The following is a 27258-nucleotide window of genomic DNA, read 5'->3' as shown; positions in this document are numbered from 1 at the left end:
GCAACAACATGGATCAACCTAGAGAGTAAAGTGCTAAGTTAAATAAGTCAGATGGAGAGGGATAAATTCCATATGATTTCACTTATATGTGGAATTTAAGAAACAAAACAAAAATGAACAAAGAAAAAGGAGATTAAAAACTGGACATTTAAATTCAGAGAACAAACTGGTGGCTGCCAGAGAGGAAGTGGGTGGGTAGCTAGGTGAAACAGATAAAGGGGATTAAGAGTACAGTTATCTTGATGAGCACTAAGAAATGTATAGAATTGTTGAGGCATTATATTGTACACCTGAACCTAATACAAGACTGTATGTTAGTTACGCTTGAATAAAAAAAGAACAGAATGAAAAGGCAACCTATGGAATAGGAGAAGAAATTTTCAAATCATTTATCTGGCAAGTGTTTAATATCCAGAATACATAAGGAACTCAAACAATATAACAGCAAAAAGACAGTCTTATTAAAAATGGGCAAAGGACTTAAATAGACATTTCTCCAGATAAGATATACAAGTGTCCAATAAGCACATTAAGAAATCTTTGTCATTACGAATCATTAGAGGAATGCAAATCAAGAAATAGATACACTCAATCTGGAAATATTTTTTTTTCTGAGAAAAAAAAACTAAGCTGCATATGGACAAGAAAAAAAACCATGTTGAAACAGGGAGGAGAGGCTGAGACACAATATCACCATAAATGGTTACTCAGAATTTGGGGGAACTCATAACTCTGAGCTTCTCTCTGAGGAACTAATGGCTTAAACCCCACATCTAACAACCCAGCTTTTAAGACCTGCACCTGAGAGGAAAGCCCACAAAACATCTAGACTTGAAAGCCAATAGGGCTTGCATCATAAGATCCACAGCTATAGAGAATTGGGAAACAGTTATTAAGGGCTCATCAGACTCTGAGGTTACCCCACAGGGCCTAGAACACAGGTAGTGGACAGAAATGCCCAGTCTTTCTGTGAAAGAGGGAATTTAACACACATCTAAGGGCCTAATGAATTACCAGTAGTTGCCATCTTTGTGCTTTCCTTCTGCATTACTCTAGGTTGCTGGAATCTCCAGAAAGACCTTGTGCACTCATCTGGTGCCAGTTTTTGTGGCTATTGCCCAAGGAATATCTGTTGGATCACCAGATGGTCAGTGGGGCTTACTTCCATGGGTCCTATAGGACTATAGCTAATAGAGAAATAGTTCTTGACTGGCTACACCCCGCAGGGCACAGTACAGAGATAGGAAACTGAAATGTACCCCCAGTCGTTCTGTGAAAGAGGCCTATTTGTTATCTTCATAGCTCTGGCCTGACGGCCACATAGTTAAATGCACATTGAGTTAAACAAACATCTAGAGGCTGACTATAATCCTCTTCAGAGACTGGGGAGGCCAGCAGGTGCCAACTTCATGCCCTTCCTCTGTCTTCCCCGAGGTCTTTGGCATCTCTAAGAAAGGAGCTTGTGCACATATCTGGTGCCCTAAACTTAGAGGCTGCTACCAGAAGATACATCCCTTGATACTCTGGCTTTGATGGCCAGTGGGGCTTGTGTTCATAGGGTGAAAGGGTGCTAACAAAGAAATGGTTCTTAACTGGCTGTCACCCCAGGGCTCAGCATAGTAGGAATAGAACAAAATGCCAGTCTCCCAGTGTTCCCCTGAAAGAGGTATGTTTGCATATGTTAAAGACTTCTGCCTTTGTGTCTGGCTTCCAATCAGCTTGAATCTAGATGCTGACTGAGACCCTCCCATTTGGGGCAGAGAGAGGTCTTGGCACACCATCATCTAGTGGGTCCCTCCAAAAATAAAGTACCCTGCTTGAACATCTCAGATGTTTGAGAGAGGAAGGACAAGGTTAAACGATAACATTGCATTCTATACAAGGCCACTCCTTTAAGACTGAGAGATAACTGATTTATCTAATGCACAGAAACTAACACAAAGTCAAAGTAAGTGGAAAACAGGAATATGTTGCAAATGAAAGACCCAAGATAAAACTTCAAAAAAAAGATTGTAATGAAATGGATATAAGTGATTTACCAAATAAAAAGCTCTAAATAATGGTCTTAAAGATGATCTTTGAGCTCAGGATTGTATGGAAAAGGTGAGAATTTCAATAAAGAGAAAATGTAAGAAATACAAAATAGAAGTCACAGAGCTAAAAATAAAATAACTGAATGGAAAAATACAATAGGTTCAACAGCATACTAGATGAAGTGGAAGAAAGGGTCAGTAAACTCAAAGCTCACCCAGTCAGAGCAGCAAGTAGAAAAAGAGAAGAAGAGCAAAAATAGCGTAAGGGACTTGTGGGAGAACATCAAACAGACCAATATTCATATTACAGGCATATCAGCAGGAGAAAGGAGAAAGGAGTAGAAAACTTTGGTGAACAAATAATGGCTGGAAATTTCCCTAACCTGGGGAAGGAAAGAGGCATTCAGATCCAGGAATTCCAGAGAGTGCCAAGTAAGACAAAGCCAAAGGGACTCAAACCAAGACATATTAATATCAAATTGTGAAAAGTTAAAGAGGAGGGAATCTTAAATGCAAAAAGGAAAAAAAAAAAAAAAACAACCCCACGAATTGTTGCATATAAAGGAAGCCCATAACACTATTTGCAGATTTTTCATCAGAAACTTTCCATGCCAGGAGGGAGTTGCATGATATATTTGAAGTACTGACAGAAAAAAAATGTTAATTAAGAATACTGTACTTGGGAAAAATTGAAGAATGATTTTGGACCATTGTGTTTTCATTTTCATCTGTGCATTTTTTAAAATTTCCTCTTTGATTTATTTGTTGACCTATTGGTTGTTTAGTAGCATGTTATTTAGTCTCCACAGGTTTGGTTTTTATAGTTTTTTTTTCTTGTAATTGATTTCTAGTTTCATATTGTTGTGGTCAGAAAAGATGAATGATATAATTTCAGTCTTCTTAAATTTGTCGAGACCTTATTTTATGACCTACCATGACCTATCCTGGAGCATGTTCCATGTGCACTTGAAAGAATGTATATTCTGCTGTTTTTGTATGGAATGTGCTATATATATATATTTGTTAGGTCCATCAGGTTTAATGTGTTGTTCAAAGATACTGTTTCCTTATTGATTTTATATGTGGATGATCTATTAATAGATGTAAATAGGGTATTAAAGTCCCCTGCTATATTTGCATTACTGTCAGTTTCTCCCTTTATATTGGCTAATGTTTTCTTCATATACTTAGGTATTCCAGTGTTGGGTGCATAGATATTTGTAATATTCTCTTGTTGGACTGATTCCTTCTATCATTATGTAATGCCTTTCTTTGTCTCTTTTTACAGTCTTTGTTTTAAAGTCTATTTTGTCCAGTATAGGAATTGCTACCCTGACTTTTTCTCCCCCACTTTCATTTGCATGGAATATCTTTTTTCATCCCTTCACTTTCAGTATGTATGTGTCTTTAGGCCTAAAGTAAGAGTCTCATAGGTAGCAAATGATGGTTCTTGTTACCCATTTTGCTACCCTGTGTCTTGATTGGAGCATTAAAGTAATTATTGATAGGTATATACTTTTGCAATTTTAAGTGTTTTCTGGTTGTTTTTGTTGTTCTCTGTAGCTTTCTTCTCTTTATCTCTTTCCTTGTGATTGATGACTTTATGTAGTGTTATGTTTGGCTTTCTTTATTTTATGTGTATCTATTATAGGTTTTGGGTCTGTGGTTGCCACGATGTTCACATATAACATCCTAAGTGTATAACAGTCTGTATTTAAAGTTTATCGTCTTTTTGTTTTTTACTCCCTCCTTCACATTTTATATATATGTTGTCATGCTTTGTATCTTTTAACTCATAATTTGCTTCTAATCATGGCTTTTTTTTTTTCGCTTACAAAAGTCCCTTTAACATTTTGTAAGGAGGTTTAGTGGTGATAAAATCCTTTAACTTTTGTTCGAATGGTAAATTCTTTATCTCTCTTTCAATTCTGAATGATAACCCTGCCAGTAGAGTATTCTTGGCTGTAGGTTTTTTCCTTTCAGCACTTTGAATATATCATGCCACTCTCTTCTGGCCTACAGTTTCTGCTGAAAAATCAGCTGATGATCTTGTGGGGTTTTCCTTGTATGTAAGTAGTTGCTTCTTTCTTATTGCTTTTAAAATTCTCTGTCTTTAACTTTTGACATTTTAATTGTTATGTTTTGTGGTGTGGACCTTCTTGGGTTCATCTTGTTTGGAACTCTCTGCACTTCCTGAACCTGCTTGTCTATTGCCTTCCCGAAGTTGGGGAAGTTTTTACCTATTATTATTATTTTTTAAGATTTTATTTATTTACTTGAGAGAGGGGTTGGGGAAGAGCAAAGAGGGAGAAGCAGACTCCCCGCTGAGCAGAGAGCTCAATGTTGGGCTTGATCCCAGGACCTTGAGATCATGACCTAAGCCAAAGGCAGACACTTAACTGACTGAGCCACCGAGGAACCCCACCTATTCTTCTTCTTCTTTTTTTTTTTTTAAGATTTTATTTATTTGAGAGCTCAAGAGAGAGAAAAAGAGAAAGAGAGAGAGAGCGCGCACAAGAGAGTGAGAGAGCACAAGCAGGGGAGTGGGAGAAGCAGGCTCCCCACTGAGCAGGGTGCCTGACGCAGGACTTGATCTCAGGATCTTGGGATCATGACCTGAGCTGAAGGCAGATGCCTAACCAACTGAGCCACCCAGGTGCCCCCCAACCTATTATTTCAAATAAGTTTTCTGCTCCTTTCTCTATTTTTCTTCTTGGATCCTAATGATAAAGGGAATATTTGTTTGCCTGATGTTGTCCAGTGGGTCCCGTAACCTATTTTCACTTTTTAAAAATGGCTTTTTCTTTGTGCTGTTCAGCTTGAGTGCTTTCCATGACCCTGTCTTCCAGATTTCTGATCCATTCTTCTGCAGCTACTAATCTACTGTTGATTCTCTTTAGCATATTTGTCTTTTAGTTATTGTATTCTTTAAGTCAGATGGTTTTTAAAAAATATTTTCTTCTTATTGAAGGTCTCACTGAGTTTTTCCACTTTTTCTGACCAGCCCAGTGAGCATCTTTAAATTCTTTATGAGGCATATTGCTTATCTCTTTTTCATTAGTTATTTTTCTGATGTCTTTTTCTTTCTTTTGGAGAAATTCTTCTGTATCCCCATTTTTCTTGAATTTCCATTTGTTTCTATTAATTAGAAAAGCTACCTTTCCTAAACTTGAAGGAATGGTCTTGTTTATATTCATCCCTTGTGTAGACTTCCCTTGTTGACTTTTGCTGGCTGGCTGGAGCTGTAGATGAAGTGGGCTGGGGGCCATGGTGCACTCTGTGCTAGGCTTGCTCTGGTGGGATGGCCAGGGCTAAAGTGTGGGTGTGGGCCACAGTGGTCTGAGGCTCTACACACAGAGGCTAGCTATCCTGATAGGACAGCTGAATCTGCAGTGATTGCGAGCTGATGGGTTCCACGGCTTTCTGCGCAGTGGACACTTTGACAGGACAGCTGAAGTTGAAGTGCATGCAGGCCAGGGTATTCTGGGCCTCTACATTCTGAGGGCCTCCTAGCAGGACAGCTAAAATTGATGTGGACATAGGCTAGGGTGGTCCCTGGGCTTTCAACATAAAGGGTGTCCTGACAGGATAGCTGTAGCTGAAGTAGATGCAAGCCATGGTGTTCTGGGACTCTCTGCTCAGAGGATGCCGAGGCTGGACTGCTGGAGCCATGATGGGGTGCAGAACAGAGGGTTCTGGGGTGTTCTGTGCAGAGGGCACCCTGGCAGGACAGCTGAAGCTGAAATGACATGGGCTGGGTGATCCTGGGGCTCTTCAGCAGCAGGCACCTTGTAGGACAGGTAAAGCTGAAGTGGGCATGGGTTGGTGTGGTCCTTCCTTGGGCTCTGCATGCAAAGAGTGCCCTGGCAGGACAGCTGAAGCTGAAGTGGATATCCTGGGGTGCTCAGAGCAGAGGTGCCTTGGTGGGCAGCTGGAACCAAGGTGGGCATGGCCTGGAGGTTTTTGGGGTACTATAGGCATGGGGCACCCTGTTGGGGTGACTGGAGCTGAAGCAGGTGTCAGTTGAAGGTCCTGGAGTGTTCTGCATTGGGGGTGCCCTAGCAAGCTGTCAGAAGCTGCAGTGGTGTGGGCCTGGATTGTCCTGAGGTGGCTTTGTATGTGTGTCACCTTGGCATGACAGCTAGAGCTGCAGTGAGCACTGACCAGGGCATCCCAGTGGGGCTGGTAGGATCAGGGGCACAGGGCTCACTGAGGTGGTAAACCAGCCGGGGCATCTGTACCTTGCTCCCATTCACATTATCAAGGTAGAAGAGGAAAATAAACTGTTGCATTTGCCAGCTCCCTTGGAGAGAGTTCTACCAGCTCCCTCCTACCCCCGATCCCTGCAGTTTGGCTGAGTTCTAGGGCGGGATCTTTTATATACTAGTTGTTCTTTTAAACCCTGGCTTTTTTTCTGTGTCTCAGGGCATCTAGGGGTGGTGTGGGCTAGGAGCCTGGTGCTTGCAATTTGGCTATGGCTCCCAGACCCCGCTTCCATATACACTATCAAGTTGTAGGCAGAGTGTAAACCATTGCACTCGCTAGCTCCTCTGACCTGCAGAGAGTTCCAGCAGTCCCCTGACGTTTGGTGGGTTTCTAGAGCTGGCTCTTTTATGTACTAGTTGCTCTATTTCCACAGTTTTTTGTTTGTTTGTTTGTTTGTTTTTTGTTTTCTTGTTTTTCCTGTTCCCCAGGGCAGATGAATCTGCTCCTGGTCTCTCAGTACTATCCCTCCTCACTGCCATTCACAGTGTTGGAGTGGGGGTTCTCTTCATTACCATGTCTCCTTCTGTCTTGTCTATCTTTTGTTGTACAGAAGCTGTTCAGTTAGCTGTAAGTTCTTTTTCAGGAGGAATTGCTCTATAACTAGGTATAGGTTTGGTATGTCTATGGAGGAGGAAAGATCAGAATTTTCCTATGTTGCCATCTTGGACCAGCTCTTCCTATTAAGTGTTCTTTAAGCATTCACATACATGTCCTTTATAATATATATGATTTCGGAATATTTTCTGGCTGTGGGTTGTCTTTTCATTTTCTTAACAGTATATTTTAAAAAGCAGATTTTGATGAATTCATTATCAATTTTTTATTTTATGAATTGTATTTTGATGTTGTACCAAAAAATATCTTTGCCTCACCCAAATTTACAGATTTCTCTTCTATATCTTTTGCTAGAAGCCTTAGAGTTTTAAGTTTTTCTTATTTAGAGTTAATTATTGTGTATGCTATGAGGTATAGAGGAAGCCATTTTTCCCATACGAGTAATTAATTATTCAGCAATAATTTTTAATTAATAATATTTTTATTATGTTAGTCACCATACAATACATCCCTAGTTTTTTTTTCTTTTTTTTTATGTTTTTTTATTATATTATGTTAGTCACCATACAGTACATCCCTGGTTTCTGATGTAAAGTTCGATGATTCATTAGTTGCGTATAACACCCAGTGCACCATGCAATATGTGCCCTCCTTACTACCCATCACCAGCCTATCCCATTCCCCCCCGCCGAAGCCCCCAGTTTGTTTCCCAGAGTCCATAGTGTCTCATGGTTCATTCCCCCTTCTGTTTACCCCCCCCTTTCTTCTTCCCTTTCTTCTCCTACCGATCTTCCTACTTCTTATGTTCCATAAATGAGTGAAACCATATGATAATTGTCTTTCTCTGCTTGACTTATTTCGCTTAGCATTATATCCTCCAGTGCCGTCCATGTTGTAGCAAATGTTGAGCAATCGTTCTTTTTGATGGCTGAGTAATATTCCATTGTATGTATGCACCACATCTTCTTAATCCAGTCATCCGTTGAAGGGAATCGTGGCTTGTCCCACGATTTAATTATTGTGGACAGTGCTGCTATGAACATTGGGGTGCATATGGTCCTTCTCTTCACTACATCTGTATCTTTGGGGTAAATACCCAGTAGCGCAATTGCTGGATCATAGGGTAGCTCAATTTTTTAAGGGACCTCCACACTGTTTTCCAGAGTGGCTGTACCAACTTGCATTCCCACCAACAATGTAGGAGGGATCCCCATTCTCCACATCCTCTCCAGCAATTGTTGTTTCCTGCCTTGTCCATTTTGCCATTCTAACTGGCGTAAGGTGGTATCTCAGTGTGGTTTTGATTTGAATTTCCCTGATGGCTAATGATTTTGAACATTTTTTCATGTGTCTGTTAGCCATTTGTATGTCTTCATTGGAAAAGTGTCTATTCATATCTTCTGCCCATTTTATGATTTGTTTATTTGTTTCTTCTGTATTGAGTTTGAGAAGCTCTGTAGATCTTGGATACCAGTCTTTTATCTGTAGTGTCATTTGCAAATATCTTCTCCCATTCTGTGGGCTGCCTCTTAGTTTTTTTGACTGTTTCCTTGGCTGTGCAGAGCTTTTTATCTTGATGAAGTCCCACAAATTCATTTTTTCTTTTGTTTCTCTTGCCTTTGGAGATGTGTCATGAAAAAGGTTACGGTGGCTGATGTCGTAGAGGTTGCTGCCTATGCTCTCCTCTAGGATTTTGATGGATTTCTGTCTCACATGGAGGTCTTTCATCCATTTGGAGTTTACCTTTGTGTATGGTGTGAGAGAGTGGTCAAGTTTCATTCTTTTGCATATAGCTGTCCATTTTTTCCAGCACCATTTATGGAAGAGACTGTCTTTTTTCCACTGGATGTTTTTTCCTGCTTCGTCAAAGATTAGTTACCCAAAGAGCCGAGGGTCCATTTCTGGGTTCTCTATTCTGTTCCATTGGTCTTTGTGACTGTTTTTGTGCCAGAACCAAGCTCTGTAGTACAGCTTGAAATCCAGCAATGTGATGCTCCCAGCTCTGTTTTTCCTTTTCAACAATTTCTTGCTGATTCGGGGCCTTTTCTGGTTCCACACAAATTTAAGGGCTGTTTGTTCCAGTTCTTTGAAAAATGTCATTGGTATTTTGACTGGGATGGCATTGAAAGTGTAGATTGCTCTGGGTAGCATAGACATTTTAACTATGTTAATTCTTCCGATCCATGAGCATGGAATATTTTCCATTGGTGTCTTCTTCAATGTCTTTCAAGAGTGATTTGTAGATCCTTTACATCTCTGGTTAAGTTAATTCCGAGATAACGTATGATTTTTGGTGCTCTTGTAAATGGAATGGATTCCCTAATTTCTCTTTCTTCAGTCTCATTGTTCGTGTATAGAAATGCAACTGATTTCTGAGCATCGATTTTGTATCCCGCCACATTACTGAATTACTCTATAACTTCTAGTAGTTTGGGAGTGGATTCTTTTGGGTTTTCCATATAGAGCATCATGTCATCTGCGAAGAGAGACATTTGACTTCTTTGCCAATTTGGATACCTTTTATCCCATTTTGTTGTCTGATTGCTGTTGCAAGGACTTCTAGTACTATGTTGAATAATAGTGGCGAGAGTGGACATCCTTGTTGTGTTCCTGATCTTAAGGGAAAGGCTTTCAGCTTTTCCCCATTGAGAATGATATTCGCTGTAGGCTTTTCATAGATGGTTTTTATGAAATTGAGGAATGTACCCTCTAGCCCTACACTCTGAAGTGTTTTAATCAGGAAAGGATGCTGTATTTTGTCAAATGTTTTTTCTGCATCAATTGAGAGGATCATATGGTTCTTGACTCTTTTCTTGTTGATATGATTTATCACACGGATCGATTTGTGAATGTTGAACCACCCTTGCATCCCAGGGATGAATCCCACTTGATCATGATGGATAATCCTTTTAATGTACTGTTGGATCCTATTAGCTAGAATCTTGTTGAGAATTTTGGCATCCATATTCATCAGGGAAATTGGTTTGTAATTCTCCTTTTTGATGGGGTCTTTGCCTGGTTTAGGGATCAAGGTAATATTGGCCTCATAGAATGAGTTTGGTAGTTTTCCTTCTGTCTCTATTTTTTGAAACAGCTTCAGGAGAAGAGGTATTATTTCTTCTTTGAATGTTTGGTAGAATTCCCAGGGAATCCATCAGGCCCTGAACTCTTGTTTTTGGGGAGGTTTTTGATCACTGCTTCAATCTCTTCATAATTAATTGGCCTGTTTAAAAAATCAGTTTCTTCCTGTGTCAGTCTTGGTAATTTATAGGTTTCCAGGAAGGCAACCATTTCTTCCAGTTGTTTAATTTATTGGCATAAAGCTGTTGATAAAAGTTTCTAATGATCCTTCCTCTTTCATTGGTGTTGGTTGTGACCTCTCCCCTTTCATTCATAATTTTATTAATTTGGGTCCTTTCTCTATTCATTTGAAAAAGTCTTGCCAGTGGCTTATCGGTCTTATTTATTCTTTCAAAGAACCAGCTTCTAGTTCTGTCGATCTGCTCTACTGTGCTCCTGGTTTCTAGTTCATTGATCTCTGCTCTAATCTTGATCAACTGCTTTCTCGTGCAAGGGTTAGGCCTGTTCTTCTCTTCCAGCTCCAGCGTCTTGAGGTAAGAATATAAAAGCTGCATTTTAGATTTTTCTTTTCTTTTTGAGTGAGGCTTGGATGGCTATGTATTTTCCCCTTAGGACTGCCTTTGCAGTGTCCCATAGGTTTTGGACCGTTGTTTTTTCATTCTCGCTGGTCTCCATAAGTTGTTTAAATTGATTTTTAATTTCCTGGTTTATCGAATCGTTCTTGAGTAGGATGGTTCTTAGTTTCCAAGTGTTTGAGTTTCTTCCAAATTTTTCCTTGTGATTGAGTTCTAATTTCAAAGCATTGTGGTCTGAGAATATGCAGGGAAAAATTTCATTCTTTTGGTATCGGTTGAGACCTGTTTTGTGACTCAGCATATGATCTCTTCTGGAGAACTTTCCATATGCATTCGAAAGGAATGAGTATTCTGTTGTTCTGGGGTGTAGTGTTCTATATATATCTACGAGGTCTATCTGGTCTAGTATGGCATTCAAAGCTCTTGTTTCTTTGTTGATTTTCTGCTTAGGTGATCTGTCTATAGCTGGTAGTGGAGTGTTGAGGTCCCCTACTATTAGTGTATTTTTATCTGTATGTCTCTTTATTCTGGTTAAGAGTTGGCTTGTGTATCTTGCTGCTCCCCTGTTGGGGGCGTAGATATTTATAATTGTCATATCCACTTGTTGGATACATCCTTTAAGAATAATTTAGTGTCCTTCTGTATCTCTAACTACAGTCTTTAGTTTAAAACCCAATCTGTCTGATATGAGAATTGCTACTCCAGCTTTCTTTTGAGGTCCATTGGCATGTAAAATGGTTTCGCATCCCTTCACTTTCAGTCTGGATGTATCGTTAGGTTCAAGATGAGTCTCTTGTAGACAGCAAATGGATGGGTCATGTCTTTTTATCCAATCTGCAACCCTGTGGCATTTATGGGAGCATTTAGGCCATTCACATTGAGAGTGATTATTGAGAGATATGATTGTTAGTGATGTCATGTTGCCTGTAGATCCTTTGTTTCTATAGATTGTAACTTTCTGTTCTGTATCAGTCTTGGGCTTTTACTTTTATAGAACTCCCCTTCATATCTCCTGTAGGGCTGGTTTTGTGGTTACGAAATTGGTCAGTGTCTGGTGATTCTGGAAGGTCCTTATCTCTCCATCAATTCTGAATGACAGCCTTGCTGGGTACAGGATCCTTGGCTGCATGTTTTTCTCAGATAGAGCTTTCAAAATCCCCTGCCAACCCTTCCTCTCATTCCAGGTCTGTGTGGACAGGTTGGACGTAATCCTGATATTTTTGCCTTTGTACGTGAGAAATTTCTTTGCTCTGGCCGCTTCCAATACTGTATCCTTGGATCTAATATTTGCGAAATGCACTATGACGTGACGTGGTGTTGGTTTGTTGTGGTTGAATTTGGGAGGGGTCCTCTCTGCCTCTTGGACACGAATGCTTGTTTCTTTTGCTAGATTAGGGAAGTTTAGAGAAGTTTTCAGCTACAATTTGTTCAAATATCTCTTCTAGAGCTCTCTCTTTCTCCACCCCCTCAGGGATGCCAATGATTCTGACATTGGAACGGTTCATTGAGTCAGTAATCTCCCATAACCTACATTCTTGAGATTGGATCTTTTGAGCCAAGTTTCTGTTTTAGCTTTCTCTCCTACCATCCCATCCTCCAGTTCACTAATTTGTTCTTCTGCCTCATTTACGCTGGCCGTCAGAGCATCTAGTTTTGCCTGCATTTGATTCATAGCATTTTTAATTTCTGCCAGATCGCTCTCATTTCCGCCCTTAGAGATTCTGTGTTCTCGCTAATATTTTCGTTAATATTTTTTTCAAGTCTACACCTCATCTTGACCATTGTTACTCTGAACTCCATTTCTGATAATTTGGTTATGTCCATATCCATCAGTTCTGTGGCAGAGGCCACAGACTCATTATCTTTTCTTTGCTGGGGGGGATTTCTCCTTCCCGTCATTCTGCTGAGGAGAGGTTGCGGGGTTGCCCAGAGCCCAAGTTATTGACCAGGACCCAGGCAGCGTGCTCTTGTTTTATAGGGACCTTAGGGGATGTGGGCTTCTTGATTTTTCAGCCTGCTGCACTGATACTCAGGGAACCCTGTTTGGGTAGAGTCTCCCTGTCCCCTGTCAGGGGGGATGGGGATTGGCACAATGTGAGCTGGTATTTCCAGGCTTTTGTTCTCTGACGGCTTTCCCTGGCGGTTTTCTGTGGCTCTTCTGAGAGAGTAGCAGTGGCCAAATCCTAGCCTCTGTCTCAGAACAGAGAGATCGTAGTCCGCTCTCCCCTGAGCTCTCTTGGCCTCTTTAACTCTGTTTCTGTTGGTGCTGCTAAAAACCCTGCAGCGTCCGCGGTTGTGCGCCCCACAGCCCGTGTCCCAGCGCTCACTTCCAGGGCCGGCACATCTCTGTCCTTTGTGTTTCTAACACTGCCAGCCCCCAGCTGCCAGCTGCCCCTGCGTGTGCTCCCGAGCTCCCTGTTTCAGTATGGTTTGGGGGCGCTCGGAGTGCCGGTTTTCAGTCTGGTGCACGTGTGTTCCCAGGCTCATGGTCTCAGTCTGCTCTCTCGTGGGTGTGGTCCTCGAGTCCGGCCCATTTCCTAGTGCAGGTGGCAACCCCTTCCCCGAGCCCGAAGGCGGTGGCTCCCTCCCCCTTCCGTTTATCTTCCAGTATCTGTGCACGGATTCAGGGTTCCCCGCTTCGTACCTTAATACTCAGCGCTGGAGATGTTCATTTGTAGAGATCCAGATGTATCTTCGTACATCTCAGGCTGATTCTGTGGGTTTTCAGGATGATTTGGTACCTATCCAGCTCCACTCAGGGGACCAGCTGTGAAAGGGGACCCCTACTCCTCTGCCATCTTAACTCTTCATTCAGCATTAATTCTTGAAAAAACTATAGCTTCTCCATTTAATTGCTTTTGCACTTTTGTAACAAATAATTTAACTTTATATGTAAGAGTGTATTTTTGGTCTATTCTTTTGTGAATAACACACTGCCTTGATTACTATAGCTTTATAAAAACCATTTAAATCAAATAGTGTAAGTTCTCCAAATGTGTTCTTTTTGAAAATTGTTTTGGTTATTCTAAGTTTTTGCCTTTCTACATAACTGTTAGGTTCAACTTCTCAGTTGCTATAAAATATCGTGCTGGAATGTTGATTGGAACTGCACAGAATCTATACAGTAGTGTGGGGAGAACTGGCAGCTTATTAATACTAAGTCTTCCATTCAACGAACTTGATATTTTCTTTCATTTACTTAGATCTTTTTAAATTTCTTTCATCAGTTTTTGTAGTATACAGTTCTGTCAGTATACAGATATATCAGTGTCCTATCAGGATGCAGATCTTACTCACATTTATGTTAGCTTTATATCCTAGAATAACATGTCTTTAGTACTATTTTTTCTTCTTTTTTGAACACAGAATGGAAAAAAATTTAATTTACTTATTTATCTTAAATTTTTTATTCAAATGTATTTGAACGTTACATAACATTGTAAAGTTAAGGTATACATTTATATTTTATATGATTGCCATTGTAGTGGTAATAAGAACATCTATCGTGTTATGTACTTATCATTTATCTTTAGTGCTTGGAATAGTAAAGTTCTAGGCTCTTAGCAGATTTTTATTTATTTATTTATTTATTTATTTATTTATTTTTTAAAGATTTTATTTATTTATTTGACAGAGAGAGACAGCCAGCGAGAGAGGGAACACAAGCAGGGGGAGTGGGAGAGGAAGAAGCAGGCTCCCAGCAGAGCAGGGAGCCCGATGTGGGGCTCGATCCCAGGACCCTGGGATCACGCCCTGAGCCGAAGGCAGATGCTTAATGACTGAGCCACCCAGGCGCCCCTTTTAGCAGATTTAATGATTTTTTTTTAAAGATTTTATTTATTTATGTGACAGAGAGACAGCCAGCGAGAGAGGGAACACAGCAGGCGAGTTAGAGAGGAAGAAGCAGGCTCCCAGCGGAGGAGCCCGATGTGGGACCGATCCCGGAACGCTGGGATCACGCCCTAGCAGATTTAATGATTATAATACAACATTGTTATCTATATCTACTATACTTGTATTAGATCTATAGGTCTTATTGACTACTCATTGCATGTTCGTACCCTTAAATAACATTAGTGCTATTGTAAATGTTTTGTTTTACTTTAGTTTCATATATTTTATTGCTAGTATATAAGAATCAGATTGACTTTTGTACATTGGCTTTGAAACATGCAAACCCACTGAACACACTTAGTGCTAGTACCTTTTTTATATATTGTGGGATTTCCTAGGTAGATAATCACATCATCCACAAACAGAGAAAACTGTATTCCCTCCTTTCTAATCCATATACCTTTTTTTTTTTTTTTTGCCTTATTTAATAGGCTAGGACCTCTAGTATGATGCTGAATACCAGTGGTGAGAGCAAACATCCTTGCGTTTTCACGGTTTATTGGTAGCACTATCTTAGATTAAGAACGAGTGTAAACAGTACTTAAAACATTGGGGAAAAAAGCCAAAGTTGCATGTTAAGAGTGAATACTTGTAAACAGGTGCTGGAAGGATTAAGTATAAAAAATATCAGAGACAGAATAAAGGCGGCAGTAGGGAGACAGTGCTCTGTGAAGTGAAGTACATTTGAAACTGAGGGAATGTTTCAATTGATAATTGAAACAAGTTCCTTTATATACATTTTAGAATGTTTGTTTTGATGGGGGCTCTAAAGATGGCAGAACATGTTCGGAGTGTCTGTATCGTAGTGGTTGAGAGTATGGCTCTGGATTCAGATTGCCTAAATTCATATACTTCACTAGCACTTATTAATTGTGCTACCTTGAGAAAGTTACTTATATTTCTCATTTGATGTATGATTTGTTCAATGGGGATAATAATAAGTATTTCATTGGCTTGATTAGAGAATTGAATGGAATAATTTTTATGAAAAATCTCTGAGAATAGTGCTATTATATGACAATTTATATGGGCCCATACTCAAAGAAGAAATAATAATATTAAGTTATAGAACAATAAAGTCATTCTTATGAGAAACTGGTAAGCTTTTCTACATGAGCATGAAAATTTTTAATCCATATATTAAAACTATTTTTCACTGTCACTCAAAAAAATGCTTTTGATCAAAATGTTTTGATCAAAGACTTTAGTAATCCTAACTAAATATGATGAGAACAGTAAAGCCATAAAAAACTTGGTCCAATATATTTTAGAAATATAGTATGCTTTGGGATGCCTGGGTGGCTCAGTCAGTTAAGCATCTGCCTTCAGCTCAGGTCATGATCTTGGGGTCCTGGGATTGAGTCCTGTATCTTGCTCCTTGCTCAGCAGGGAGTCTTCTGTCTCTGCCTGCTGCTCCCCCTGCTGGTGCTCTGTCTCTTTATCTCTCTGTCTCTGACAAATAAATAAATAAAATATTTAAAAATATATATATAGTATGCTTAATCTCATTTAATTAAGAATGTCTTCCCAATTTGAAACAATAGGATGTATGGAGAGCTTGTACCTCAGTTTGCTTCAGTCTAGGATTTTATGGACCATAGCCAAATTATTAGAAGAAATTCTTATTTTAGAATTGTCAAAATTAATTGTAAATATATACTTATTTATTTAGCTATAGAGATCATCCATATTATGTGGGAGCAACAATTCCTGGAAAGATGTGTGTTACCCATTATTCTGCTGGAATTGCTTTGGTATGTAATTATTTAATCTTATTATTTAAAAAAATGTATATATTTAAAAATCATTCAACGTTATAACAAATTTTATACAGTTTACATTTATATTTGCATTTAGAGATTACACTTTCTACTATTAAAAATTTGAAGTGTGTAAAAGGGAGAATTTTGTAGAACAAACATCTATTGCAGTTATTTTGGAAGTGGAAGTAGAATAAAAATATCATAAATACACATGCATTCCTTAATATAAAGAATAGTGCATCATGAAAAATTATCTGTAAAAAAGTTTTTATAACCTAAATAGATTTTTGCTTGTAGACATAAAATTGGAGAAATAGTCTTACCAATAACTTCAATGAAAAGTGATTAAATTTTATGATAAAAATACTTTAAACTGTTACAAACCTCCAAAAGAATATTTAAAAGAAACTTTTATGCTGTTTTAAAAATTTATAATATTTATAAATATTTTATGTATATATATAAATTATTGATACAATTAGATGCATTATTGAATGGTAAAGTAATTGGTTGAGCAGTTTTCCCACTCTATTCATTTTTGTGTGTGTGTGAAAACAAGTTATTTTTATTATATTTTAATACACTTCTGTGTATTGATTTGGAATGGTCAGTTTGCATTTGTTTTCATGGGGCCTGTCTAAGGCAGCAAAATACTTAGGAACAAACTAGTGGTAAAGAGAAAACCTAAACTCTTTATATTGTTCAAAAGAAAATCATAGAGCTGGTGATGGGTATTAAGGAGGGCACGTATTGCATGGTTCACTGGGTGTTATATGCAAGTAATGAATCATGGAACTTTACATCAAAAACTAGGGAAGTATTGTATGGTGACTAACATAATATAATAAAAAATATTATTATATAAAAAAGAAATAACAACAGGGTCTTCTTTTTAGTTCAAAATGTATTTATATGTTAAAGCTCATGATGTAGTCAAGCCTTAAATTCTCATTTGCATTTAGTGAGGGCCTACCTGATCCTTGTTGATCACCTCATTTTTACATGTATGAATTAGCACATTACATTCAGAGGAGATAGTTTCAGCATATGTACACCAAATAGGACTATTAACATGTATTGAGAACAACCAATGATGTTGAACTTCATGAAGACGTAAATGAAACCTTCCTTAAATCCAACCAAAGTGAAATATAAACCGTTTTTTATAAGACTGAATTTTTTCATATTCATTTATTTGAAAATAAAACAGAATGACATATGTATATAAACTTTGAAAACCATAAAATCCTCTTTACAAGTTGGGTGATTAACATTGCAGATTTATTGAAAATTATTTTCATTACTTTATAGCTCATAATTAGGAAGTTAATGACTGCTCTTAAAAAAATAATACAAATACAAATACTAAATTTATAACAGTCACATCATATCTTTTAGTCCTCACTACAACCATGTGAGATATTCTTATCTCTGTGTCACAAAGAAGCAATGAGAACAAGTACATTGCCCAAGCTCACACAATAGACCCGAACCCTCCCAACTGCCAAGTCCAGTGATCTCTTTCCCACATTAGGCTGCCTCTCAAGGCCAACACTTGGAGAAACAACTTCCACTTTGAGATATCACAGTGTGTACCTTTTTTTTTATAATAATTATTTATTATGTTACGTTAGTCACCAGACAGCACATCCCTAGTTTTTGATGTAAAGTTCAATGATTCATTACGTGTGTATAACACCCAGTGCACCATGCAATACATGCCCTCCTTAATACCCATCACCAGCCTATCCCATTCCCCCAGCCCCCTCCCCTCTGAAGCCCTTAGTTTGCTTCCCAGAGTCCATAGTCTTTCATGGTTCATTCCCCCTTCTGTTTACCCCCCCTTCCTTCTTCCCTTTCTTCTCCTACAGATCTTCCTACTTCTTATGTTCCATAAATGAGTGAAACCATATGATAATTGTCTTTCTCTGCTTGACTTATTTTGCTTAGCATTATCTCCTCCAGTCCCGTCCATGTTGCTGCAAATGTTGTGAAATCGTTCATTTTGATGGCTGAGTAATGTTCCATTGTATATACGGACCACATCTTCTTAATCCAGTCATCTGTTGAAAGGCATCTTGGCTCCTTCCACAATTTAGCTTTGTGGACAATGCTGCTATGAACATTGGGGTGCATATGGTCCTTCTCTTCACTACGTCTGTATTTTTGGGGTAAATACCCAGTAGTGCAATTGCTGGATCATAGGGTACCTCAATTTTTAACTTTTTAAGGGGCCTCCACACTGTTTTCCAGAGTGGCTGTACCAACTTCCATTCCCACCAACAATGTAAGAGGGATCCCCTTTCTCCACATCCTCTCCAACATTTATTGTTTCCTGCCTTGTCCATTTTTGCCATTCTAACTGGCATAAGGTGGTATCTCAGTGTGGTTTTGATTTGAAATTCCCTGATGGCTAATGATTTTGAACATTTTTTCATGTGTCTGTTAGCCATTTATATGTCTTCATTGGAAAAGTGTCTTTATATCTTCTGCCCATTTTTTTGATTTGATTATTTGTTTCCTGTGTATTGAGTTTGAGAAGTTCTTTGTCGATCTTGGATACCAGTCTTTTATCTGTAGTGTCATTTGCAAATATCTTCTCCCATTCCGTGGGCTGCCTCTTAGTTTTTTTGACTGTTTCCTTGGCTGTGCAGAGCTTTTTATCTAGATGAGGTACCACAAGTTCATTTTTTCTTTTGTTTCTCTTGCCTTTGGAGATGTGTCATGAAAAAAGTTGCTGTGGCTGATGTCGTAGAGGTTGCTGCCTATGCTCTCCTCTAGGATTTCGATGGATTCCTGTCTCACATGGAGGTCTTTCATCCATTTGGAGTTTTCCTGCTTCGTCAAAGATTAGTTACCCAAAGAGCCGAGGGTCAATTTCTGGGTTCTCTATTCTGTTCCATTGGTCTATGTGTCTGTTTTTGTGCCAGTACCATGTTGTGCCAGTACCACGCTGTCTTTGTGATCACAGCTTTGTAGTACAACTTGAAATCCGACATTGTGATGCCCCCAGCTTTGTTTTTCCTTTTCAACAGTTCCTTGGCGATTCGGGGCCTTTTCTGGTTCCACACAAATTTAAGGGCTGTTTGTTCCAGTTCTTTGAAAAATGTCATTGGAATTTTGATCGGGATGGTATTGAAAGTGTAGATTGCTCTGGGTAGCGTAGACATTTTAACTATGTTTATTCTTCTGATCCATGAGCATTGAATATTTTCCCATCTTTTTGTGTCTTCTTCAGTGTCTTTCAAGAGTGATTTGTAGTTTCTAGAATATAGATCCTTTATGTCTCTGGTTAAGTTAATTCCGAGATAACGTATGATTTTTGGTGCTCTTGTAAATGGAATGGATTCCCTAATTTCTCTTTCTTCAGTCTCATTGTTCGTGTATAGAAATGCAACTGATTTCTGAGCATTGATTTTGTATCCCACCACATTACTGAATTACTCTATAACTTCTAGTAGTTTGGGGGTGGATTCTTTTGGGTTTTCCATATAGAGTATCATGTCATCTGCGAAGAGAGACAGTTTGATTTCAAATGACACTACAGATAAAAGACTGGTATCCAATTCTACAAAGAACTTCTCAAACTCAATACACAAGAAACAAATAAACAAATCATAAAATGGGCAGAAGATATGAACAGACACTTTTCCAATGAAGACATACAAGTGGCTAACAGACACATGAAAAAATGTTCAAAATCATTAGCCGTCAGGGAAATTCAAATCAAAACCACACTGAGATACCACCTTACACCAGTTAGAATGGCAAAAATGGACAAGGCAGGAAATTACAATTGTTGGAGAGGATGTGGAGAATGGGGATCCCTCCTACATTGTTGGTGGGAATGCAAGTTGGTACAGCCACTCTGGAAAACAGTGTGGAGGTCCCTTAAAAAGTTAAAAATTGAGCTACCCTATGATCCAGCAATTGCGCTACTGGGTATTTACCCCAAAGATACAGATGTAGTGAAGAGAAGGACCATATGCACCCAATGTTCATAGCAGCATTGTCCACAATAGCTAAATCATGGGACGAGCCACGATACCCTTCAACGGATGACTGGATTAAGAAGATGTGGTCCAGAGGCGCCTGGGTGGCACAGCGGTTAAGCGTCTGCCTTCGGCTCAGGGCGTGATCCCGGCGTTATAGGATCGAGCCCCACATCAGGCTCTTCCACTATGAGCCGGCTTCTTCCTCTCCCACTCCCCCTGCTTGTGTTCCCTCTCTCGCTGGCTGTCTCTATCTCTGTCAAATAAATAAATAAAATCTTAAAAAAAAAAAAAAGAAGATGTGGTCCATACATACAATGGAATATTACTCAGCCATCAAAAAGAACGATTGCTCGACATTTGCTGCAACATGGACGGCACTGGAGGAGATAATGGTAAGTGAAATAAGTCAAGCAGAGAAAGACAATTATCATGTGGTTTCTCTCATCTATGGAACATAAGAACTAGGAAGATCGGTAGGAGAAGAAAGAGATAAGGAAAGGGAGTGTAATCAGAAGGTGGAATGAAGCATAGAGACTATGGACTCTGAGAAACAAACTGAGGGCTTCAGAGGGGAGGAGGGTGGGGGAATGGGATGGGCTGGTAATGGGTAGTAAGGAGGGCATGTATTGCATGGTGCACTGGGTGTTATACGCAAGTAATGAATCATGGAAGTTTACATCAAAAACCAGGGATGTACTGCATGGTGACTAACATAATATAATAAAAAATATTATTATAATAGAAAAAAGAAAATTATTACTTTTTATCACCTTTCAATGACTTGTCTTTCACTGAAATTTGTTTTTGTTAATGTAGTACCCCAAGGAGATAACTTTGGAGGCATTTTCCATTATTGTTACACAGATGATTGGACTCAGTCTGGGAATATCATATGATGACACAAAGAAATGTCATTGTTCAGGAGCCATCTGTATAATGAATCCAGAAGCTATGTAAGTTAATTAAGAGTAAGATTTATTGGTTATGTTTGTTTTGTTTTAAATATTTGAAGTGCAAAATTTAATGTTTCCTTATAGCACCAATTAGCCATAAATGCACCAGGTACTATAAAATATAAACCTGAAATTTTAAGTGTAAGAGAGTTGGAAGGAGGTATACCATTAAGAACAGTCAAAGATAACAAATCCAATTTCAACGATACATTAACAAGGGAATGAGACTGTATTTTACGAAATCTCATAGTGAGGATTGTTAAAAATATGTCAAAATAGAGCGGCGGGATGGATAAAAGAACAAGACCCATGTGTATGCTGCCTATGACAGAAAAACACAAACAAACTGAAAGTGAAGTTTTGGAGAAAAATATTGCATGCAAATGCAAGCAAAAAGAATCTGGAGTAGCAATAGCTATATCAGACAAAATAGACTTTCTGTTTTTTAAGGGAACAAAAGTATTTATTGCAGGAAATGTCAGAGCTTTGTTGAACTTCATTACAAGTAATTCATTTTTAATATTATTTTGATTTTGATTTATTTATTTTTTGTTATATTAAAAAAATTCTAGGTAGTTAACATATGCTGCAATATTGGTTTCTGGGGTTGAATTCAGTGATTGATCACTTACGTACAACACCCAGTGCTCAGCATAACAAGTGTTCTCCTTAATACCAATCACACGTCTAACCCATCCCCCACCCATTCCCTCCATCAACCCTCAGTTTGTTCTCTATTGTTAAAAGTCTCTTACAGCTTGTTTCCGTTTCTCCTTTTTTTTCTTTTTCCCCTTCCCATATGTTCATCTGTTTTGTTTGTTAAATTCAACATATGTGTGAGGTCATAGGGTATTTATTTTTCTCTGACTGACTTATTTCACGTAGTGTAATATACTCCAGCTCCATGCAAGTCATTGCAAATGGCAAGATTACATTCTTTTTGACTGCTGAGTAATATTCCATTGTATATATACACCACATCTTTATCCATTCATTAGTTGATGGACGTTTGGGCTTTCTCCATAGTTTGGCTGTTGTTGATAATGCTGCTAACTTCAGGATGCATGTATCCCTTTGAATCACTATTTTTGTATCCCTTGGATAAATACCTAGAAGTGCAATTGCTGGGTTGTAGGGTATCTCCATTTTTAACATTTTGAGGAAGCTCCATACTGTTCTCCAGAGTGGCTGTACCAGTTTACATTCTCACCAGAAGTGTAAGAGTGTTGCCCTTTCTCTTCTTTCTGGCCAATACCTGTGGTTTCTTGTGTTATTAATTTTAGCCATCCTGACAGGTTTGAGATGGTCTCTCATCATGGTTTTGATTAGCATTTCCATAATGATAAGTGGTGTTGAGCATTTTTTCATCTGTTAGCCATCTGGATGTCTTTTTTGGAACAGTGTCTGTTCATGTCTTTTGCCCATTTCTTAACTGGGTTATATATTTTTTAGGTGTTGACTTTGATAAGTAAATTCTTTATAGATTTTGGATACTAACCCTTTATCAGATATGTCATTTGCAAATATCTTCTCCCATTCCATATGCTGCCTTTTAGTTTTGTTGATTGTTTCCTTTGCTGTGCAGAAGCTTTTTATCTTGATGAAATCCCAATAGTTCATTTTTGCTTTTGTTTCCCTTGCCTGTGGTGAGTGTCAAGTAAGAAGTTGCTGCGGCCTAAGTCAAAGACATTTCTGCATGTGTTCTCAGGATTTTCACAGTTTCCTGTCTCACATTAAGGTCTTTCATCCATTTTGAATTAATTTTTGTGTATGGTGTAAGAAACTGGTCCAGTTTCATTCTTCTGCATGTTGCTGTCTAGTTTTCCCAACACCATTTGTTGAAGAGACTCTTTTTTCCATTGGATGTTCTTTCCTGCTTTGTTGAAGATTAATTGACCATATAGTTTTGGGTCCATTTCTGGGTTCTCTATTCTGACCCATTCATCTGTGTGTCTGTTTTTATGCCAGTACCATACTGTCCTGATGACTACAGCTTTGTAATAGAGCTTGAAATCTGGAATCATGATGCCTCCAGTTTTGTTTTCTTTTTCAGAATTGCTTTGGCTATTTGGGGTCTTTTGTAGTTCCATACAAATTTCAAGATTGTGTGTTCTATGTCTGTGAAAAATGCTGGTCGTATTTTGATAGCAATTCCATTAAATGTGTTGATTGCTTTGGGTAATATAGACATTTTAACAATGTTTGTTCTTCTAATCCATGGGCATTAAATGTTTTTCTGATTCTTTGTGTCTTCCTCAGTTTCTTTCATAAGTGCTCTATAGTTTCGAGAGCAGAGATCTTTTACTTTTTTTTTTTTTTTAAAGATTTGCTTGTTTATTAGAGAGAGAGAGCACACATGTGGGGGGAGATGTAGATGGGAGAGAATCTTCAAGCAGACTCCTCACTGAGCACAGAGCCTGACTCGGGGCTGGATCTAACAACCCATAAGATTATGACTTGAGCCGAAATGATGAGTCAGATGCTTAACGAACTGAGCCACCCCGGTACCCCTAGATCTTTTACTTCTTTAGTTAGATTTATTCCTAGGTGTCTTGTTGTTTTTGGTGTAACAGCAAATGGGATCTATTCTTTGATTTCTCTTCCTGCTGCTTCATTATTGGTGTATAGATATACAACAGATTTCTGCACATTGATTTTATATCCTGCAACTTTGCTGAAGTCATATATGGGTTCTAGTAATTTTTTGGTGGAATCTTTTGTGTTTTCTACATAGAGTACCATGTCATCTGTGAGGAGTGAAAGTTTGACTTCTTCCTTGCCAGTTTGAATGCCTTTTTTTCTTTTTGTTGTATGATTGCTGAGGCTAGGACTTCCAGTACTATGTTAAATAGTAATGGTGAGAGTGGACATTCTTGTCTTGTCAGGGAAAGGCTCTCAGTTTTTCTCCATTGGGGATAATATTAACTGTTGGTTTTTCATATATTGGGTTTATAATGTTGAGGTATGTTCCATCTATCCCTACTTTGTTGAGGGTTTTTATCATGAAAGGATGCTATATTTCTTCAAATGCTTTTTCTGCATCTATTGAGAGCATCATATGGTTCTTATCCTTTCTTTTATTAATGTGGTATATCACATTGATTGATTTGTGGGTGTTAAACCACCCCTGAAGCCCAGGAAAAAAAATCCCACTTGGTCATGGTGAATAATCCTTTTAATGTACTGTTGAATTCAGTGTGCTAGTATTTTATTGGGAACCTTTGCATCCATATTCATCAGGGTTATTGTCCTATAATTCTCCTTTTTAGTGGGGTCTTTGTCTAGTTTTGGAATCAAGGTAATGGAGGCTTTGTAGAATGAGTTTGGAAGTTTTCTGCCCAATTCTATTTTTTGGAACAGTTTCAGAAGAGTAGGTATTAACTCTTTACAAGTCTGGTAGAATTCCCTGGGGAAGCCATCTGGACCAGGACTTTTGTTTGTGGGCAGATTTTTGATTACTGATTCAATTTCTTTGCTGACTTTGGATCTTTTCAAATTTTCTATTTCTTCCTGTTTCAGTTTTGGTAGTTTGTAAGTTTCTATGAATTTGTCCATTTCTTCCAGGTTGCCCAGTTTGTTAGCCTATAATTTTTATAGTATTCTCTTATGATTATTTTTATTTCTGCAGTGTTGGTTGTGATCTCTTCTCTTTCATTCATGATTTTATTTATTTGGGTCCCCTTTCTCTTTTTTGTTTGATAACTCTGGCTGGGAGTTTAGCAGTCTTGTTAATTCCTTCAAAGAACCAGCTCCTGATTTCATTGATCTATGGTTCTACTGGTTTCTGTTTTCTATATCATTGATTTTTGCTCTAATTTTTATTATTTCCCCTCTCCTGCTGGATTTAGGCTTTATTTTCTGTTTCTTTTCTAGCTCTTGTAGGTGAAATTTAGGTTGTGTATTTGAGACTTCTCTTGCTTCTTGAGGAGGACCTGTATTACTATATACCTCCCTCTTAGGACCACGTTCAGTGCATCCCAAAGGTTTTAGACTGTCATGTTTTCCTTTGCATTTGCTTCCATGTATTTTTTTCTATAATAATTTTCTATTATATTATGTTAGTCACCATACAATACATACCTAGTTTTTGATGTAAAGTTCCATGATTCATTACTTGTGTATAACACCCAGTGCACTATGCAATATGTGCCCTCATTAATACCCATCACCAGCCTATCCCATTCCCCCACCCCCCTCCCCTCTGAAGCCCTCATTTTGTTTCACAGAGTCCATCATCTCTCATGGTTCATTCCCCCTTCTGTTTACCCCCCCTTTCTTCTTCTCTTTCTTCTCCTACCAATCTTCCTACTTCTTATGTTCCATAAATGAGTGAAACCATATGATAATTGTCTTTCTCTGCTTGACTTATTTCACTTACCATTATCTTCTCCAGTCCCGTCCATGTTGCAGCAAATGTTGAGAAATCCGTCTTTTTGATGGCTGAGTAATATTCCATTGTATATATGGACCACATCTTCTTAATCCAGTCTCTGTTGAAGGGCATCTCAGCTCCTTCCATGATTTAGCTATTGTGGACAATGCTGCTATGAACATTGGGGTGCATATGGTCCTTCTCTTCACTACGTCTGTAACACTGGGGTAAATACCCAGTAGTGCAATTGCAGGAACAATTTTTAACTTTTTAAGGGACCTCCACACTGTTTTCCAAAGTGGCTGTACCAACTTGTATTCCCACCAACAATATTGGAGGGATCCCCTTTCTCCACATCCTCTCTAACATTTGTTGATTCCTGTCTTGTCAATTTTTGCCATTCTAACTGGCATAAGGTGGTATCTCAATGTGGTTCTGATTTGAATTTCCCTGATGGCTAATGATTTTGAACATTTTTTCCTGTGTCTGTTAGCCATTTATATGTCTTCATTGGAAAAGTGTCTGTTCATATCTTCTGCCCATTTTTTCGATTTGATTATTTGTTTCTTGTGTATTGAGTTTGAGAAGCTCTTTGTAGATGTTGGGATACCAGTCTTTTATCTGTAGTGTCATTTGCAAATATCTTCTCCCATTCTGTGCGCTGCCTCTTAGTTTTTTTACTGTTGCTTTGGCTGTGCAGAAGCTTTTTATCTTGATGAAGACCCACAAGTTCATTTTTTCTTTTGTTTCTCTTGCCTTTGGAGATGTGTCATGAAAGAAGTTGCTGTGGCTGATGTCGTAGAGGTTGCTGCCTATGTTCTCCTCTAGGATTTTGATGGACTCCTGTCTCACATGGAGGTCTTTTATCCATATGGAGTTTATCTTTGTATATGGTGTGAGAGAGTGGTCAAGTTTCATTCTTTTGCATGTAGCTGGCCAATTTTCCCAGCACCATTTATGGAAGAGACTGTTTTTTCCACTGGATGTTTTTTCCTGATTCATCAAAGATTAGTTACCCAAAGAGCTGAGGGTCCATTTCTGGGTTCTGTGTTCTGTTTCATTGGTCTCTGTGTCTGTTTTCAGTACCATGCTGTCTTTGTGATCACAGCTTTGTAGTACAACTTGAAATCCGGCATTGTGATGCCCCCAACTTTGTTTTTCCTTTTCAACACTTCCTTGTCGATTTGGGGCCTTTTCTGGTTCCACACAAATTTAAGGGCTGTTTGTTCCAGTTCTTTGAAAAATGTCATTGGAATTTTGATTGGGATGGTATTGAAAGTGTAGATTGCTCTGGGTAGCGTAGACATTTTAACTATGTTTATTCTTCAGATCCATGGCATGGAATATTTTTCCATCTTTTTGTGTCTTCCTTAATGTCTTTCAAGAGTGATTGGTACCTTCTAGAATATAGACCCTTTACGTCTCTGGTTAAGTTAATTCCGAGATAATGTATGATTTTTGGTGCTCTTGTAAATGGAATGGATTCCCTAATTTCTCTTTCTTCAGTCTCATTGTTCGTGTATAGAAATGCAACTGATTTCTGAGCATCGATTTTGTATCCCACCACATTACTGAATTACTCTATAACTTCTAGTAGTTTGGGGGTGGAGTCTTTTGGGTTTTCCATATAGAGCATCATGTCATCTGCGAAGAGAGACATTTGACTTCTTTGCCAATTTGGATACCTTTTATCCCATTTTGTTGTCTGATTGCTGTTGCAAGGACTTCTAGTACTATGTTGAATAATAGTGGCGAGAGTGGACATCCTTGT

General features: G+C 38.6%; 1 protein-coding gene across 1 annotated transcript in view; it reads left to right on the top strand.

The window, feature by feature from the left end:
- LOC103659147 (disintegrin and metalloproteinase domain-containing protein 32) overlaps positions 1-27258 on the top strand; it is a 169775-nt gene that overhangs the window by 51539 nt on the left and 90978 nt on the right. The window contains exons 10-11 of the mRNA XM_040643171.1: positions 16077-16158; positions 20979-21115. Coding sequence (XP_040499105.1) covers positions 16077-16158; positions 20979-21115 — 219 coding nt within the window. The remainder of the gene's footprint in view (positions 1-16076; positions 16159-20978; positions 21116-27258) is intronic.

This window comes from Ursus maritimus, unplaced genomic scaffold (assembly GCF_017311325.1).
Source record: "Ursus maritimus isolate PB19 unplaced genomic scaffold, ASM1731132v1 scaffold_28, whole genome shotgun sequence".
Taxonomy (NCBI): domain Eukaryota; kingdom Metazoa; phylum Chordata; class Mammalia; order Carnivora; family Ursidae; genus Ursus; species Ursus maritimus.
This window is presented reverse-complemented; position numbering and strand designations above follow the sequence as displayed.